This window comes from Lepeophtheirus salmonis, chromosome 6 (genome assembly GCF_016086655.4).
Source record: "Lepeophtheirus salmonis chromosome 6, UVic_Lsal_1.4, whole genome shotgun sequence".
Taxonomy (NCBI): domain Eukaryota; kingdom Metazoa; phylum Arthropoda; class Copepoda; order Siphonostomatoida; family Caligidae; genus Lepeophtheirus; species Lepeophtheirus salmonis.
The window spans coordinates 19,415,448-19,433,309 of record NC_052136.2 but is presented as its reverse complement, the minus strand read 5'-3'; the positions used below and the strand labels follow the sequence as shown (position 1 = coordinate 19,433,309).

The 17,862-nt window shown below is 31.2% G+C and overlaps 2 protein-coding genes and 2 long non-coding RNA genes across 5 annotated transcripts; 2 read left to right on the top strand and 2 right to left on the bottom strand.

Annotated features, from left to right (window-relative positions):
- Positions 1-3,233: 3,233 nt before the first annotated feature.
- Positions 3,234-4,162, top strand: LOC139905724 (uncharacterized). The gene is made up of 2 exons (XR_011780741.1): positions 3,234-3,371; positions 3,873-4,162. It is a non-coding gene; the product is annotated as an uncharacterized lncRNA (long non-coding RNA).
- Positions 4,163-4,514: 352 nt separating this feature from the next.
- LOC121119256 (C-signal) lies at positions 4,515-5,693 on the top strand. The gene is made up of 2 exons (XM_040713879.2): positions 4,515-4,906; positions 4,959-5,693. The coding sequence occupies exons 1-2, from the start codon at positions 4,666-4,668 to the stop codon at positions 5,459-5,461; spliced, it is 744 nt and encodes a 247-aa protein (XP_040569813.1). The 5' UTR covers positions 4,515-4,665; the 3' UTR covers positions 5,462-5,693.
- Positions 5,694-5,853: 160 nt separating this feature from the next.
- On the bottom strand, positions 5,854-6,418 carry LOC139905723 (uncharacterized). The gene is made up of 2 exons (XR_011780740.1): positions 6,291-6,418; positions 5,854-6,228 (listed from the first exon to the last, which is right to left on the bottom strand). It is a non-coding gene; the product is annotated as an uncharacterized lncRNA (long non-coding RNA).
- A 6,129-nt stretch (positions 6,419-12,547) lies between these two features.
- Positions 12,548-15,284, bottom strand: LOC121119255 (uncharacterized). Of its 2 annotated transcripts, none has more exons than XM_071889379.1 (4): positions 15,138-15,284; positions 14,641-15,046; positions 13,852-14,568; positions 12,548-13,698 (listed from the first exon to the last, which is right to left on the bottom strand). In XM_071889379.1, the coding sequence occupies exons 2-4, from the start codon at positions 14,926-14,928 to the stop codon at positions 13,636-13,638; spliced, it is 1,068 nt and encodes a 355-aa protein (XP_071745480.1). In that variant the 5' UTR covers positions 14,929-15,046; positions 15,138-15,284; the 3' UTR covers positions 12,548-13,635. The 2 variants fall into 2 exon arrangements, with proteins under 2 accessions (XP_071745480.1, XP_040569812.1); XM_040713878.2 differs by lacking the exon at positions 15,138-15,284 and having other exon boundaries at positions 12,947-13,698; positions 14,641-14,762; positions 14,868-15,058.
- Between the last annotated feature and the right edge of the window lie 2,578 nt (positions 15,285-17,862).

The following is a 17,862-nucleotide window of genomic DNA, read 5'->3' as shown; positions in this document are numbered from 1 at the left end:
TTTCATTATAATTTTCTTTGTACTTGTCCTTCGGAGTATAATAATTTATCATCTGACAGCTAAGTTGTTTGACAAATATGTTTTTATGTCTAGTTTCTAGCCCATACATCGAATGTGATGTTTAACTTTTCATTTCAACCAACCGAGAATGTGTGGGCATGTCAAAAGTTTAAGTATTGAGAATTCTAAATTAGCTGCTCTAATTGCTTTATCAGATAAAAACTCAGTAAGAGCTGATTCACAAATACCGTGTTGTGAGAAATCAATTAGATCTGACCAATGTTCAACCTTTGTATTTATTTCGGTAATGAAAACAAAACATAAAATAACAGAGCAGGTATTCAAAAATCAGTATGTAAGAATAAATCTTAAACAAAGTTACAGTGTGTATAGATAAATCTAGTAAAAACACACCTTATCGAAAAATAAATTATCATTGTAGTAAGTAGGATTTCTGTCGAGTCAGATTTCATCATTGAATAAAGTATATTTTCTGGAAGCAATGCAAAAGCATTATACTTTAGACTATTAAAAACAACTTCTTTTGACTGAAGTTTTGTCCTCTTTTTAGAGTTGAAGATGTGAAGTTACTGATTATGAAATTTATTATCAAATTTAATTTCAAACTATTTCACTGCATAAATATCTGCAATACATTTTAAGATTTGGTACAACTTATCATGTAGTTCGGAAGGGTATGTCCTATGGTCCACAAACACATAAGCCCGATTCCTAAAATACATCATCTGATATGATTTAGTTCCAGAAGGGAGTGAATTGTGACGCCGGGGCCGGAGCACTCTCCTGGCCTATGCAACACGCCGATACAAAATCTTCAACATCATTATGGAAGCCGGGCTACCAAATGATACTTCGAGCCACAGACTTCATCTTTACCACGCCTCGATGCGTCAAATGCAACTCTCCCATAAACTTTCTTCTCAAGAGAAGGACAATGAGGCGGACACCACAAAACAACAAGCCATTCTTGAGGGGCAACCCATTCTTTCTTTGGGAGTAGGCCCTGAGGGTGGCACTGCCCCATACACCCGTTCCAGCAGCCTCCACAGCGCTGTGAAGCTCTTGATCCTCCTGTAACGCGGACAGGAGAGAAGATTAAGAAGAGCATGAGCTAGAGATAGCTCAACATTGTAGTAATTCTGTGGGGTCATCCAGACACGGAGGATCGTCGCCTAGTACGCAGGAAAAAACATCCGGGTGGGAATGGTCGATGCCTCTCACATGTTTTATTATATAATCAAACGTCGACAACAACATTGAAAATCTAACGACACGGGCGGAGAAGATACTTGGCAAGTCTTTACATGGGTTGAGAATATTTGGAGTGGTTTGTGATCCATCTTGATCTTGAAATGACGACCAAGCAAATATCTTTCAAACTTCTTCAACCCATAAATAATTGCCGTTGCTTCTTTGTCAATTTGCTAGTAGTTAGCTTCGCTCTTTGATAACTTTCTTGAAGCAAACACCACCGGGCGCTCCATACCATTATCCAATTGTGCTAGAACGGCCCCAATACCAATAGGCGAGGCATCGGTCGACAACGGCAGAGACGGGTCATAATGAGTGAGAACAGGTGAGTTAGCTATAGCAGACTTTATATTTTGAAAACTCTGAGGACTGAGGGAGCTCTTTTTGAAGCCTCTTATTTAACATGAAAATTTATAGTACTCAACCTTAACTCGAACATAAGAACTTGACCAGTTCAAAAATTCTGAATCATGGGGCGAGGCTAATCGTGAATGTAAGCAAATAGGTCATTAAAAATAATAAATTCTGCTCTCATGTGTTGTGAGGGCTGCAGTATAGTTTCCCAAAAATTAGTTTTTATAATAGTAATATTGCTGGAATTTATTTTCATCGAAGAGACCTGAATAACTGTAGTAATTGAGAAATATGATTTTTTCTTTTGTGTGAAACAGAATTATTGCTCTTTCGAGTCAGAATTTGTCTTCCTCAATTCTCATTCTAATATGCCCAAGGTTGTACCTATATCACTCTTACCTATTTGTGTTTTTCTCTACAGAATTATCAACTTTACGTATGTCTATTCATCTGCAATGTAACTGCCCCTCATTACTCTCTCACGTACATCATCATGCCGAAGAAAACTTGCCTTTTTTCATGGGTTTCTAACAACGGAAGTACTGATGTGTGGAGTTATGATTTGGAAAATAAAAGTATATCTTGCCGTTTTGCAGTTTTTGTGCCCATCTTGTTCTTTATGGCAAGTAATCCGCCACTCCAAGACCTCCCATCACATCAACAACTTAAAAGTCTTCAATAAACAAAAGACTCAAGGAGACAAAGGAGAATTAAACGGGTCATCATACAATTTGGACGTAGCACAGTTATTTGTGTCGTGTAACATCCCTTTAAATGATCTGGATCATCCCAATTTCTCCAAGTTTATTGAAAATATACTGGAAAAACTTCTCCAGGTCGATGGGTCGTTAACAACTTGGTTGGGGAAGTATGTCAAGGAGTTTTGAAAAGAATAAAAGAAGAGGTGGAAGAAAAAGATATTTTCGTTTCACTAGATGAGACGAGAGATCATCAAGGGAGGTCAATGACTGCAATTTTGATTGACTCTTTGGACCAACCCAATTAAAAGAGTATCGTTTAGAATATATCTTTAACATAAATTATTTATTTATTTACAGATGAAGGAAGAGAGATTGTTGTATATAATTAATATATAACATCCCTATAAATAACTTTATAAATGTATATTATATTCAGTAAATTTACGCAAGACAAAATATATTATTAGTTAGAGAACATCAAACCCATCATTACAGGAATTGTACTTATAACTTCTTAGTGACCAAAAAAGGATGAATATATAATTTTGGCACGAAATCTAAAGAGTAGAAATGAGGCAATAAAGTAACAAATTATTTAAAAAATATTGTTAATATTTACGCGTTGACAATTAAATGATAACAAAACATTCATTCCATTTGGTGATCAATAATTCCCTCAATTTCTTAGTACTTAGTTGGGGATTCCTTCTTTTCGTATTGATGATATTCATCATACTAAAGACTCTATCGCAATCACAATTCACAATATTTTTGTATACAAATTTGAAAATTTTGGTAAGAATACAAAAGCGTGTGAGTAGAAGAGAAAAAATACTTATGGCATCATTGAATAAATTATATACATCTTCTTCTATCAAGAACGTTATCATATCCGCCTTTATTATTCAATATTAATATAATATTAGATGCTAATAGTCGATAGAGAACTGAATAAAATGCCTAAAATAACGTCGCCTTCTGTCTGGAGTTCTGAAAATGGAGACCCAAGAATTTGGAAAATACTTACCGGATGAGAAACAAATGGTTTGTCGGATTTTTTGATATAGATGTGCCTTTAGTCCCCTGTTTAGAATTACACGCCACTCATTGTCCTCATTTCATAACAAGAGTATGGATATTCATCTATAAAATCAAGTTAACGATGAATACATCAAGTCAGACTTTAACTTTGATCTCACAAAGATGCTTATTGCATTTAATATATCCTTATCCATTGCTTATCATCCTACGTTCAAAAAATTTATGGAGAAATACACGGGTAAAGCCGTCCCTTCCCGAGGAACCATCATTAAATTAATGGAGGATGTTGATAATGATGTCATTTATAGAAATACCCCATTTTAAATTATGAAGTTTATATATTTTTCAGCATATTTTGAGTCATCCATACCAAATTACGATCAAAGTTATCTGTAAAAAGTATAAACTATTTACTAATTTCGAATTGGAACTCTGAATTTTGTACCATCTAACAATAAGTATTCATTATTTTAAATCTAATCATAAGATACGATTCTTTTTTAGCTAAATATATCAAGAATTATGATACACAACGCATTAAAGGGCAAAAACAACTTCTTAAACTTCATATTTCACAGAATTCCGATGTCAGACCAAGAAAATATTATTTGGATCAATCTATTATTTCATTATTCTGTATTTATAATTTATTGTTATTATTAGTTATATGATTCTAATTGTTTAATTTTGTATATTTAACTTAAATGTAAGATGTTTTTTACCCTTGTAGATTATATTTAATTTAAGCCTTCTTTTTTAAACTTGGAACTTCAAATATATTTCGAAATACTCTATTTTGTTGTTTCATTAGTTATTGTTCTGAGAATATGGTTCATAATAAATTACAATTTCATGGAGTGTAACGTTTTCAAATCTACTGTAACAGATAAAAAAGGTCTAAGTCAATTATACTTAGTATATCTTCATTAAACATTTTGCTAATAAATACTTTCGTTATAACCTCAAACACCATAATCAAGCAGGCAGCTGATAATTACATCATTATTTTAAAATATGAGACTTATAGGTTATAGTCTATAAGTCTTTCTCCCCGCCCCCACTTTCTCCTTGCACGCGTTTTTCTCTACAGGATTATCAACTTATTTCATTACTTCAAGGTACACTTTTATCTTCAACACGTGTTTTTCCTTTCAAGCCGGCCTATAGACTATATTATATAGTCTATATAGAAATGTTTTCTTATCTTTTTATTCCAGGAATACCTTAATACAAATACTTAGTCACACAGGTAACATTATTTAGAGTGAAAATCATTTTCAAACACGTAACATAAATTATGGGGCCTCCCAAAACTGTTTTGATTACTGGTTGCAATAGAGGAATTGGATTAGGCCTCGTTAAAGAATTCCTAAAAGTGGATAAAGTCAACAAAATAATTGCAACATGCAGAAACAAGGCAAAGGCAGAGGAATTGGTAAGCTTAGAATCCAACTCCCGTTTAAAAGTGCTAGAGCTAGATGTAGCCAAATATGAAGATGACTATAAGGATTTTGTAGCTCAAGTCTCTGAAGAGTTAGGTATGATACAAGATCCTTTAATGTTTATAAAATTAGTTATTTCTAACCTTAGGCTCAGATGGCCTTAACTTACTTATCAATAATGCCGGCATTATCGGAGAAATACAGTCCCTTGGTGATTTGACGTCAGAGGCCATGATAGAAACTTATAAAGTTAATTGTATTGCTCCAACTATTCTTGCCAGAGCCTTACTCCCACTTCTTAAAAAAGTAGCGAAGCCTGATGCAGGTTTTGGTTGTGACAATGCTGCAATTATCCAAATGAGTACATCAGTTGCATCTATTGCTGAAAATGGCTTTGGAGGTATGTATCCATATCGTTGTAGTAAAACAGCATTGAATATGGCAATGAAGAATGTCTCTTTGGAATTGAAGAAAGATGGAATTCTAGTTCTTTCATTGCATCCTGGTTGGGTTAAAACAGACATGGGAGGTTCAAATGCTCAAATAACTGTTGAAGAATGTGTTTCTGCAATGGTCAGAACCCTGTGTCAGTTGAGTGACAAGGATCATGGAGCATTCATTCGATATAATAATACTCCAGTGGCTTGGTAATTCAACACTATCCTTAGAAACCAAAACCATGAGAAATATGTGTCTGATTATTGAATTAATTGTCTATTTTAAACAATGAACGACAGAGTAGAGTATTTCAAAATATATTTGAAGTTCAAAGTTTAAAAAAGAAGGCTTTAATTAAATATAATCTACATACTAAAAAATGTACAATTACAATCATATAACTAATAGTAACAATGAATAATAAATACAGAATAATGAAATAATAGATTGATCCAAATAATATTTTCTTGGTCTTACATCGGAAATCAGCGAAATATGACATAACTTTAGGTTTCAAAATACAAGCCAGACCTGGAGTTTAATCAAAATATAATCCCCCTTTTTTCTTCATGTGGAAGTTGCTATATACAATTGTGCACATGATAGATATATCTCAATGGATGAGATCTAAATAATTATTACAAATAAAGTAAATGTCAAAATCATAAAATTACAAAATAAATATACTAATAAAAAAAATTGTTAGAAATAAATCCATCTTAAAGATTTAGAGCAAAGCTAATTATGTAGTAATGTCCGGCGATATTACTCCTTATTAAGAGCATCAAAAAAGATTTTTTCCCTGTTATTTATGCTTGTATAACAACATACCATTATCATGAAGGATATCTACAATTGCGAATTATATTGCTACACCCAATGCAACTACCCCCCGTTGTTTTGACCATTTAAGCAGTTGTTTTTGCTTTTTATGAGTTTTCTGAACACCATTTCTTGGAGACTATCAACCATAGCTAATCCTCAAGTTATAAAAAAGTAATATTTATTGACTATATAATATTGGAAAACCTAATGATCATACCCAAGTCTTTAATTGAAGAAACTAGTCTCAGACAAACTAGTTGCGAACCATCCAAAGCTACTACCCCCGTTGTTGTGACCATTTAAGCAGTTGTTTTTGCCATCATAATTCTTGATAATTTTAGCTAAAATAGAATCATATTTTATGATTAGATTTTTTTTTTAAAATGAATACTTACTTTTAGATGGTACAAAATTATTAAATATTTTATACTTTTTACTGATAACTTGATCGTAATTTGGTGTATATGGCTCAAGATATGCTGAAAATTATCTCAACTTCACAATTTACAATGGGGGGTATTTCTATAATTTTTTTGAACGTAGGATGATTAGCAATGGATAAGGGTTATTACATGTAATAAGCATCTTTGTGAGATCCAAGTTAAAGTCTGACTTGATGTATTCATCATTAACTTGATTTTTTAGATGAATATCCATGCTCTTGATATGGGATGAGGATAATGAGCTGCGTGGAATTCTAGAGAGGGGACTAAAGGCACATTTATATCGACAAATCCGACAAGCCATCTGTTTCTCATCCGGTAGGTATTTTCCAAATTCCTGGGCCTCCATTTTCATCAATCCAGACAGAAGTCGACGTTATTTTAGGCATTTTATTCAGTTGTCTATCGACTATCTGCATCTAATAATATTTTAATATTGAATAATGAAGGCGGGAATGATAACGTTCTTGATTGATAGAAGAAGATGTATATTATTTAATCAATGATGCCATAAGTATTTCTTCTCTTATCCTCGCACGCTTTTCTATTCTTACCAAAATTATCACCCTTAGACTTATACACTAAAAAGAAGAAGAAGGAAGGCGATTCCTCTGCCTGGTGAGCTATATCTAATGCAAATTTTTCCAGAGCAAACTTCTTCAAGGCAAATTTTCCTATGGCGAGCTTTCCTGACACCGTCTCATAGGCGATGATGAATATTCTATGTCCCACGGGTATATTAGAACAGCTTAGCTGTTTTATTAGATTAGTTATGATCAGTTCTGAGAGAGATGGAAAGAAAAAAGGAAAACTCAAATCCTAGTCCGTATGATGCAACCTCTGAAGCTCACCTTTTCAGCGAGTTATTCAAACGATAATGCTATTACTGTTGTGATACTTAGGACTTTTAATAATGCTATTAATTACCTGTACGTGACTCGTAAAAAGTAAAGAAATCAGTTCCTGATTGTTATTGCCAAGAATCAGATTCAATATTATTATAAATAATTTCCATTGTCATCGTTGAGAAAAACAAGATTATAAAAACGTTATTGAAATTTGTATTCATGTCACATATTTACTCGAGTTTTATATAAACATAAATAAAATTGTATACTGTACTAGTTTAAAAATAGATCTTATATGTTAATTTGATAGTTTACGCCAAGGTTAATAGAAATCATGTATTTATATTAACATTGCCTTTACATATGTTAAAATAAAAAAAATGGTATCATATAATGCCACTAATACTTACAAGTCCAATATTAGTTAATGTTCCATTGAAGATTGTATAATTTGTTTAAAATAAAGATAAATATAAAATTAATTAACAATATTGTATTTCAAAATTATTTAATGTTTATATAATAGTTTTTAAAGAGTAAATTAATTGATAAATATTATTTGATCGCTGATAATTTATGTAAAAATATATGGACAAGGATTCTAGATTTTTGGCATGCCATCTTTGTAATTATGGAACTATAGTCCAAATGATGTTCAAAGTAGAACACAGTAAAATCCAAATTCACGTAAGGAATTTGAAAATGTATACAAGTCATATAATTAATTCCAATAATAAACATTCCAATTTTAAAGAAGATATAACCAAAATGCTTGTCTCCTGAAATATTCCACTCCACATCGTTAATCATCCAAATTTTGTTAAGTTTATGGAAATTTACACTGGAAAAGTAATTCCCTCTCGCTTCTCCATCACCAAGTCAATGGAGTCTCAAAGTAAAGTCGTGTTGACCAAGATTTTAAAAAACTTGAGGGGAAGGATATATTTCTTGCATTGGACGAAACTACTGACACTCGACAGCGATCCATGACTGCAGTATTAGTTGGTCCTTTATTGGTTAATTTTTGGGTCGTCCTTATCTCATTAATTTGGAAGGTATCCGATGATTACATGTGTTGCCGTAAAAAGTATCAGCAACGTTCTTGTCTTTTATTTAAGAGGCGAAAGACTGAAGGTTTTCATTACCAACTGAGCTTCATATGGTATTAAAGCAACCAAAAACCTTAAACAACATTTTCCAATTTTCTTGCATATCACTTGTCTTGCTCATAGGCTGAACAGAATAGCAACGCTCTGACCTGATTTCTTTTAAAATACAAACACTATCATCTCTGAAGTGAATATATATATTTTTTTAAATTCAAGTGATCTAAAACAATTGACTACAAAACCAAGCACTTCAATTCAGTCAAAGAGTATATGAATGTTATGTATGGAAACTATGATGTAATCTATAAAACAAAAGATGTTTTGAAGAATGATCCACTTTTGTATGATATAATGTTTATTCAACAGAATTTAAATCCAATCCAGGTAACTGATAAAGCTATGATAGAGATATTATCGCTACTCCCTAGTGTAGCTATTGTAGAAAATATATGCCAAGATAATACGCTTGAACCTTTCAAAATTAATTTCTGTAGAAGCAGTTTACTTTTTCTGTGACCTCTGCCCTTAAAACTATACTTTATTAACTTAAAATATTATATAACTATTGCTTTAAGCATTAAAGGACTTTCATAATAAGGATATTCGTGAGTTTTTTTTTATTAGTATATTTTTTGGTAAATCGATTAAAAAAACTCATTCATGGTTGAAAAAGTAATTTTCGGGATAGGGGGTAGGTTTAAGTGGCCGTTTTTCATTTTTTTTAAACAAACATACGTCATTAGAAAAGTTTGACTAAAATTAAATTTGCTCATTTTCATTCATTAGCACCGCCCTCCCCCTTCCATACTTCAAATATTTATCTTTAAATATTCATCGAGGTAATTAAGTCCTTATTATGTTTATCACTATATTACGAATGCCCCATTTTATTAAGATAGAATTGTCTCTTAACATTTATCATATGAGGTATCTGACACTACTATAAAATAGGAATCACTGTAGACCTCTTGATCAAATTTAATGGGAGGGTCTCATTCTCCAATAAACCAAATTAATGTGGACAGAAGTGTAGAGGAAGATATAATGCCCATTATATAAAGAGATCTTCAAGAGCTTGAGAAACTTATAAAATATTTTTGCATTATGAGTAAAAGCCAATAGCGAAGTCAAAGACACCCTTTCCTAGTCATCCAAATGCTTCTGAGTCCATGAAAAAATCGAATCAGGACTCGAGTCAGTAGTCCGGATCCGATACTACTGATATTTCAATTAAATATTATCTATGAAGTATAATATATTTGCATATATATGCCTGTTATTTTTTTATATATTTTTTTCGAAATTTAAAAAAAAGGCTCTTTTAAGGGACTTTTTAAATAAAACTATTTTATACAGAAAGATGCAAAATTTATTTGGCTAGATATTATATTTATAAGTGCAGACATTCCAGCCTTATAAATGCATTTTCGTATAAGTTAAAAAATAGGATTTTTCCCCCGGAATAACTCCGGTTCCAATTACCAAATCGGCACAAATGGCACCAATTTGAAGTGCTCCTATGACGGGAGATCAAATGAATTCAATCTGAGCTCTCTAACTTATCTAGTGCCGGAGTTATATGCATTTACTTATTTTTGGAAATTTCAAAATTAAAAAAACACATATAAATGAGTGATTAGTCAGTTTCTATAACATAACAATGATTTTTAGAGACAAATCACAAAAGCAATAATTCCCTTAAATCTGATTGTCTTCAACTTTTAAAAAATAGCTTTAGTAATTTAGAGTAATTTTACATTATATAACCAGTTTTCAGAAAATTTTGAATCGGCACTAACATTACGAAATTTAAAATTTCAAAACTGTATTAGTTGTAGTATGGTACAATTTTACAAATAATTTTTTCACATATTATATGCCAAAATGTGGTTGTAAAAAATGATTTCACAGAATTATCCACATAATAAAAATAATTGCAAATTTATTGTTGAGTTTTAATTGGTGCTATTTTTGAAAATCAGTCAACTGCTTCTGTTTTAATGGTACTAAAAATCGATTTATTATAAAACAACAATTAAGATGTAAATTGGGGTCGAATATTATTATTATTTAAAAAAAAAAGGTTTTAAAGAGTATTGTTGTTTTCAATATTAGTATAAAAAGCAATTTAGAACTTCTTTCAACTTCATGCCTAGTTCTCTGATTATAGTCGGGTTGGGAATCATTAATAAATGGTTTATCTAGAAAAATATTTTTTTCACATATTATATGCCCAAATGTGGTTGCAAAAAGCTAGATCATCTTCATTGGACTCCGGGGCTTATAAGTATAAATTCTTTTAAGGCCTGACGGTTTTTTTTTTTAAATAAAACTTTTATGTTTGTTGTTTTCTGACTTATTCGAGCAATAATTAATTGCTCACTGGATTATATTGCACTCGCATTCAAACTTTAAAGCGACTCAGTAGACCGGATCACATCTTCCGGGATTTTTTTTATATTATTACTATCGTAATTATATTACTGATTGTATTATCACATTTATTATTTTTGTTCATTGTTATTTAAATATAACTTTGTTGGCTTGTATCTTAGCTTTAGCGCTAGCTATAATGAAATATTCCACAGATTTTCTTGAGCTTGACCATAAAATTTCAGGTCATTCAAGTAATCCGTTCATCTTTCCCGGGACTTTGTCTCTTCATTGTGTAATTTCTTTTGCACTGTCGTATTATCAATTTCACAACTTTGGTAAAAAAAAATCTAAAATTAAATATATTTAAAAAAAAAAAGGTTCTAGAGAGTATTGTTGGTTTTAACATTAGTACAAAAAGGAATTAAGAACTTCTTTTAACTTCATAAGCTTTTCCATATCATGCCTAGTTCTCTGATTATGGTCGGGTTGGGAATCATTAATAAATCTAGACATTAGTACAAAAAGGAATTAAGAACTTCTTTTAACTTCATAAGCTTTTCCATATCATGCCTAGTTCTCTGATTATGGTCCGGTTGGGAAAATAGAAAAATATATTTTTCACATATTATATGCCCAAATGTGGGTGTAAAAATGGTTTCACAGAATTATCTATATAATAAAAATAATTGCAAAATCATTGTTGAGTTTTAATTAGGCCTATTTTTGAAAATCAGTCAACTGCTTCTGTTTTAATGTTACTGAAATCGATTTATTATATAACAAATTCTTATAAAACAACAATTAAGATGTAAATTGGGGTCGAATATTATTAATATTTTTTTAAAAAAAAGGTTTTAAAGAGTGTTGTTGGTTTCAATTTTAGTACAAAAAGCAATTCATAACTTCTTTGAACTTCATAAGCTTTTCCATATCATGCATAGTTCTCTGTTAATCATTGAAATTTTGGTTAATTTTCAAACTAGTATAACTTTTGTATTTGAATTTGTAGATTAATATATTTCGAGTCATAGATAGCATGAGTATAGACCTACATGTTGAGCAAGTTAATTTGTATTAGCTTAAAAATTACAAAAGTTATTTAGGTTCAATGTCGTTTCAAGATTTTGAATTTAGGGGTAGTAATCAGAAGAGGTAATTTAGCAAAATAAGTATTGTAGACCAGTTCCAATTACGGTAGAACACGTTTTAAAATTTGAAAAATGTTAGTATTTAGATGAGTTATATGGGATTTAATTTTTTCGAATTTAATTTTGGATTTTTTGAGTTGTGTTTGTGTTTTTGTGTTGGTCAAATCATCCAGATCTAATTATCTGATCCGAACAATTTTTACCTTTTTGAAATTAAAAAAAATCATAACGATTTAATTTAAAAAGTTTTAATTCAGGTGTTTTTTTTTCGGTAAAAACTGTAGCTCTATTTATTTTCGGTTCGGCAGTCTTGAGTTGGGTTACTTATTTTACCAATTTTTTAATTCGTCTCTTCTCGTTTAGTGACATTTCGTCATGTCCATACTTTGCCTCAAGAAGGGATAACATTTTTAGTTTATGGCCGACAAAATTGTCCAAGCCTCAAGAACGTAACCTGTAAGATAACTTTGGGGCACCAGGATACTAATATCCTATAAATTTTACAAGAAAGTAGAACTATATAAAACTCTTTTAATAAAATTTAAAAAAATATTTTAAACGATCCTTTAGCCTCCTCCACCTCTACATATAACGAGACAAAGATATGACAGCAGTTTATTTCGTCAAGAAAAGGAAACATATTTTTTAGTGTTAGACAAAACAGAAAAATAAAATTGTTTCGTTTTAGTTATGAAAAAAACATTTGTTGAAGAACCAATTTCGTCTAGAGTGGTCAGGCAAAATTAAATCCTTATAAATAAGATTTTTAAATATACAGATACAAATAAATTGGCACATCTAGCTAATTAAAACCTTGGATCATTTACTGAAGAATTATACAAAACATTGCATCCAGGATGGGGCTGCAAGATTTAAAAAAATACTGGAATAGAACTCATAATGACTCATAAGATCTACATAACTCAGGAATTAAATTACAAAAAGAAAATAAAACTTGCTTTTTATTGGATTTATGGGAGAAATAAATAATTTAGAAGGTAATTTAAATATGGGTGAAAAGGTTTATGAGTAATTTTGTATAATAAAATACTAGATTATTTATAGTAGTTAAATTAGATAAAATAATGCGGGTGATGTTACAAATTTTAAAAAGATACGGGATCTTCAGAATCAAAAAATCCAACCTGCGTATTAATAATATGCATACATATTAATTTATATATCTAAAAATGAGGACTTAATTGCACTAAAGAATGAAATTCAAGACTAATAATCTACATTACATAGTAAATTTGTTCGAAAATACAATAAATGAAAAACAAAGATATTATTGGCAAAAATTAATGAATAGTAAATATTTATATAAAAGTATAAAGATGCCAAAATGTAACTATAAGACCGCACTTTCTGTCTTTTGAGAGATTATAGACTCACTTAATTTAATTTGCTCTGCAATAGTAATGACGTCATTTGAGGTAGGTGTCATTTTGTGAACACGACGCAAGTGGATATAGAGGTTACTCTTCTTGAGACAGCAGTATTCACAACGAGAACATTTATAAGGTTTCAATCCTGCGTGAATTTTAAGGTGGTTTTTGAGACGATAATTTTCGAAAAAAACTTTATTACATTTGTGACATGTGTAAGTCCTGTTGTGAAGTCTTCTAATATGCCTTTTTAATGCTGTAAGGTTGGGGAGAACTTTACCACACTGTTCACAAACAACGGATTTTTCAACTCCTACATCATGAACATAAGCAATATGATTTTGAAGATCACTAGACAATTTGAATTTTTGCCACACTCTGAGCACAAATTTTTTTTAGAATTACAATTATGTCGCTTTTCAAAATGTCTAGATAAAAGTTCATTTGAAACTATTTTAAAACAAACCCCGCAACAACCTTTTGAGGCATCATGAGATTCATGGATATGTGCATTCAAAAGCCTACGATTATCTAAAGAATGTCCACAAAGAGGACAATGAATCCCTTCATTAAGATTCATACGCTCAACATGAAGGTTAGAATGGCGAAGATGACCTTTATGGGTTAATTTTTTTAGACAAATGGAGCACTCAATGGAACGAGTCGCAGATTTACATATTTTATTATTTTTGGCAAAGTCAGGGTCTTTTAAACAACTTCGCTCATGACGATTAAGTGAGGAAGTATTATTAAATATTTTAAGGCATTTCGAACATTCATTGAGACTGATATTTTCTTCAAATAAAACTTTGTCTTCTTCTTTAAACCCTGATTTCTCCTCATTATCTACAGTGTCATTTAGACACCTTCGCTTATGACGGTTAAGTGATGAAGTATTATTAAAAGTTTTAAGGCATTTTGAGCATTCGTTGAGAGTCATAGTGTTGTCGTCGAATGACTCATCTTCCTCTTTAAGTTCAGAAAAGCTCCAGTCATTGTCCAGCGTATCATTATCAAAATTATATTCAATACTGTAAAGTGTTGTAAGTAGGGATTGACATTCGTTGCAGAGTCCCGGAGTGTTTTCCAAAAAGAATGAACATTGTCTACTCCTAAATGCGATCTCTCCTTCCCCTTTAGATGGTTCTGAATACACATCCTTAAGTAGAGAATCATTCAAAGTCTGAAATTAGATTAATTAATAAGAACTTTTTTGGATCTCATGTCTCAACTACTTAAGTCTTAAAGATCACACCTGATTCCCAATTCCAAGACACATAAATAATTTTCCTTCATTTAGGCAATCCAGAATCTGTCCTCCATCTAATTTCTCCTCTTTCAAGACATTTCCATGATATGAGAGAAGTTTGACAGTCCCTAATTCAACCACAACATATAACTTGGGCAAATATCCGCTCAATTCGTTAATAGAGGGACGTATAAGAAGGAAAGATGACCCATCATTCTTTTGAATATACTCACAGGATCCTAAAGATGAGTAGCGAGATACAAGATTGTCACGAATATCCAATAAAGATCCCATTCCACTTACTCCCAGATGAGGTGAATTATACGACAATCACTGTTTGTTATTGTTGATTGGTGTTCATTTATTATCAGAGCCCTATACAAAGAAATACGTCACGAGATTTCAGCGACCTCTTGTGACAGATATCAAATTGCCTAAAAATAACATAATACAAAAAAATAATTTTATTGAGCTTAATTATTATGAAAAAATGGAATAGTTACTTTAATAATAATTTCTTTAAATTACTTAATTTTGCATACACATTCTTCGTCTTCCTAAAGTAGAAGAAGCTATTCTATTTCTTTGATAATCGCTGTTTGTATTCTTAAATGTTTGTGTATTCTTATATTAACATACTTAGACACAGTAAAAAATAAAATTTTATGACATTTTGCAACATTAGCAGACGACTTAATTAGCGGAACCGCTACTTCAGTTATTGAGTTTACAATTGTTTTCCTTTTTTTGCATTGATGTATATAAATTTTGATTAAAGCCCCAATTTTTGCAAATTGATCCAAACAGTTCTTGGCGCAGTTTACAACGAATCTTAACGGAAGTGAATTATCGATGGTTTTGTTAGACCAATTTTTGGAATGTGAAGACTTGCAACTTAAAAAGCTTATATGATTTGAATTAAATACCGAAGAGAGGCCAATTTTTAATGACTTAAACTTAGATTATGCGTCCCAAATTTTGACATCTTTCTCCTTCAACTTCTTTCAATCCTTTATTTCTGTTTTATAGACTCCAAGTTGGATTTGTAAGTTGGTATTTATTTCCTTTAGATGTTTTACCTCAGGGAAAAATATCTGTAATACATAAAATTATTATTTTCTTAGGATAAAGTAACTAATACAAAAAAATATATATATAACATTATAAGAAGTTTAATCTTTCTATTGTTGATGAAATTAGATTCATGTCCACTTAGTCTATTTCTCTATTTTCGGAAGTAGGAGGTTCCAAATAAGGAATGAAGTATGTATTATCCTGAAATTGTGGAGATCTTTTTTTACCTGAAATTCTAAATAAAAAAGTTGCTTGAGATTTCCTTAATTATTAAATTTTTTTAGCATCAGCATTGTTCTCCCGAATGAAAATGGGATTGTTGGAGTTTTTGGTGAGCCTTGGAACTTGAGATTTTAGATGTTTAAATAATGTTGGAATGGCTTGAGAGTTGGAATTCTTATTTCTTCAAAATGTTTAGAACACAATCGAGGTTTCCAACGATTTCGTTTCATTTTTAGGACCCATTGTCTTCCAAGGAATTTGTCTCTTGGAAATGAAAAAAGTGTCATCCCCTCAGCTCACGAACGATTTCTGCAATCCACGGCATACGACAAGAGTGCATACTTGGGGTATTGAAAATTAATATTATCGCCTTTCTAGAGTTCTTCACCTAAAATATAGTATTAAATTTTGAATGTTTTGGGCCGTGACTCAAACTCATGAGTAAGGGTGATAATTTTGGTAAGAATAGAAAAGCGTGCGAGGAGAAGAGAAGAAATACTTATGGCATCATTGATTAAATAATATACATCTTCTTCTATCAATCATGAACGTTATCATTCCCGCCTTCATTATTCAATATTAATATAATAATATTAGATGGGGATAGTCGATAGAGAACTGAATAAAATGCAAAAAATAACGTCGCCTTCTGTCTGGATTTCTGAAAATGGAGGCGTAGGAATTTGGAAAATACTTACCGGATGAGAAACAGATGGTTTGTTGGGTTTGTCGATATAAATGTGCCTTTAGTCCCCTGTCTAGAATTACACGCCACTCATTATCCTCATCTCATAATAAGAGTATGGATATTCATCTATAAAATCAATTTGACGATGAATACATCAAGTCAGACTTCAACTTTGATCTCACAACGATACTTATTGCATGTAATATAACCTTATCCATTGCTAATTATCTACGTTCAAAAAATTAATGGAGAAATACACGGGTAAACCTATCCCTTCCCGAGGAATCATCATTAAATTAATGGAGGATGTTGTTACTGATGTCATTTATAGAAATACATATAAAAATGTTTTGAGTCATCCACACCAAATGACGATCAAGTTATCAGTAAAAAGTATTTACGAATATCGAAATGTAACTCTGAATTTTGTACTATCTCACAGTAAGTATTCTTTTTTTTTAAAATCTAACCATAAAATATGATTCTATTTTAGCTAAACATATCAAGAATTATGATACACAACTCAGTAAAGGGTAAAAACAACTGCTTAAATGGTCACAACAACGGGGGAAGTAGCTTTGGATGGTTTGCAACTAGTTTGTCTGAGACTACTTACTTCGCTTTAAGACTTGGGTATGATAATTAGGCTTTCCAATATTACATAGTCAATCAATATTACTTTTTTATCACTAAAGACTTAGCTATGGTTGATGGGCTCCAAGAAGTGGTGTTCAGAAAACTCATTAAAGGCAAAAACAACTGTTTAAATGGTCACAACAACGAGGGTAGTTACATTGGGTGTTGCATTATAATTAACAATTGTGTATATCCTTCATGATAATAGTATGTTGTTATATAAGCATACCTAAATAACGGGGGAAAATCTTTTTTTGACGCTCTTATTAGGGAGTAATATCGCCGGACATTACTACATAATTAGCTTTTGCTCTAAATCTTTACGATGAATTTATTTATAACAACTTTTTATTAATATATTTATTGTCTAATTTTATGATTTTGACATTTACTTTATTATTAATAATTAGTTAGATCTCATTGGTAGAGATGATCTATCCTGTGCACAATTGTATATAGCAACTTCCACATGAAGAAGAGGGGTGATTATCTTTTTAATTAAACTCCACGTCTCGCTTGTGTATTGCATTCTAAAGTTATGACATATTTAACTGAATTCCGATGTTAGAACAAGAAAAAATTATCTGGATCAATCTATTATTTCAATA

What these genes read in the sequence shown, in the direction of transcription:
- LOC121119256 (XM_040713879.2), top strand. Translation starts at nt 4,666, where the DNA reads ATGGGGCCTCCCAAAACTGTTTTGATTACTGGTTGCAATAGAGGAATT. An exon ending in TCAAGTCTCTGAAGAGTTAG is followed by an intron (nt 4,907 to 4,958) that starts GTATGATACAAG and finishes TTCTAACCTTAG; the next exon opens with GCTCAGATGGCCTTAACTTA.
- LOC121119255 (XM_071889379.1), bottom strand. Translation starts at nt 14,928, where the DNA reads ATGGGATCTTTATTGGATATTCGTGACAATCTTGTATCTCGCTACTCA. An exon ending in GTCTTGGAATTGGGAATCAG is followed by an intron (nt 14,569 to 14,640) that starts GTGTGATCTTTA and finishes ATCTAATTTCAG; the next exon opens with ACTTTGAATGATTCTCTACT. An exon ending in CCTCAAAAGGTTGTTGCGGG is followed by an intron (nt 13,699 to 13,851) that starts GTTTGTTTTAAA and finishes TTCATGATGTAG; the next exon opens with GAGTTGAAAAATCCGTTGTT.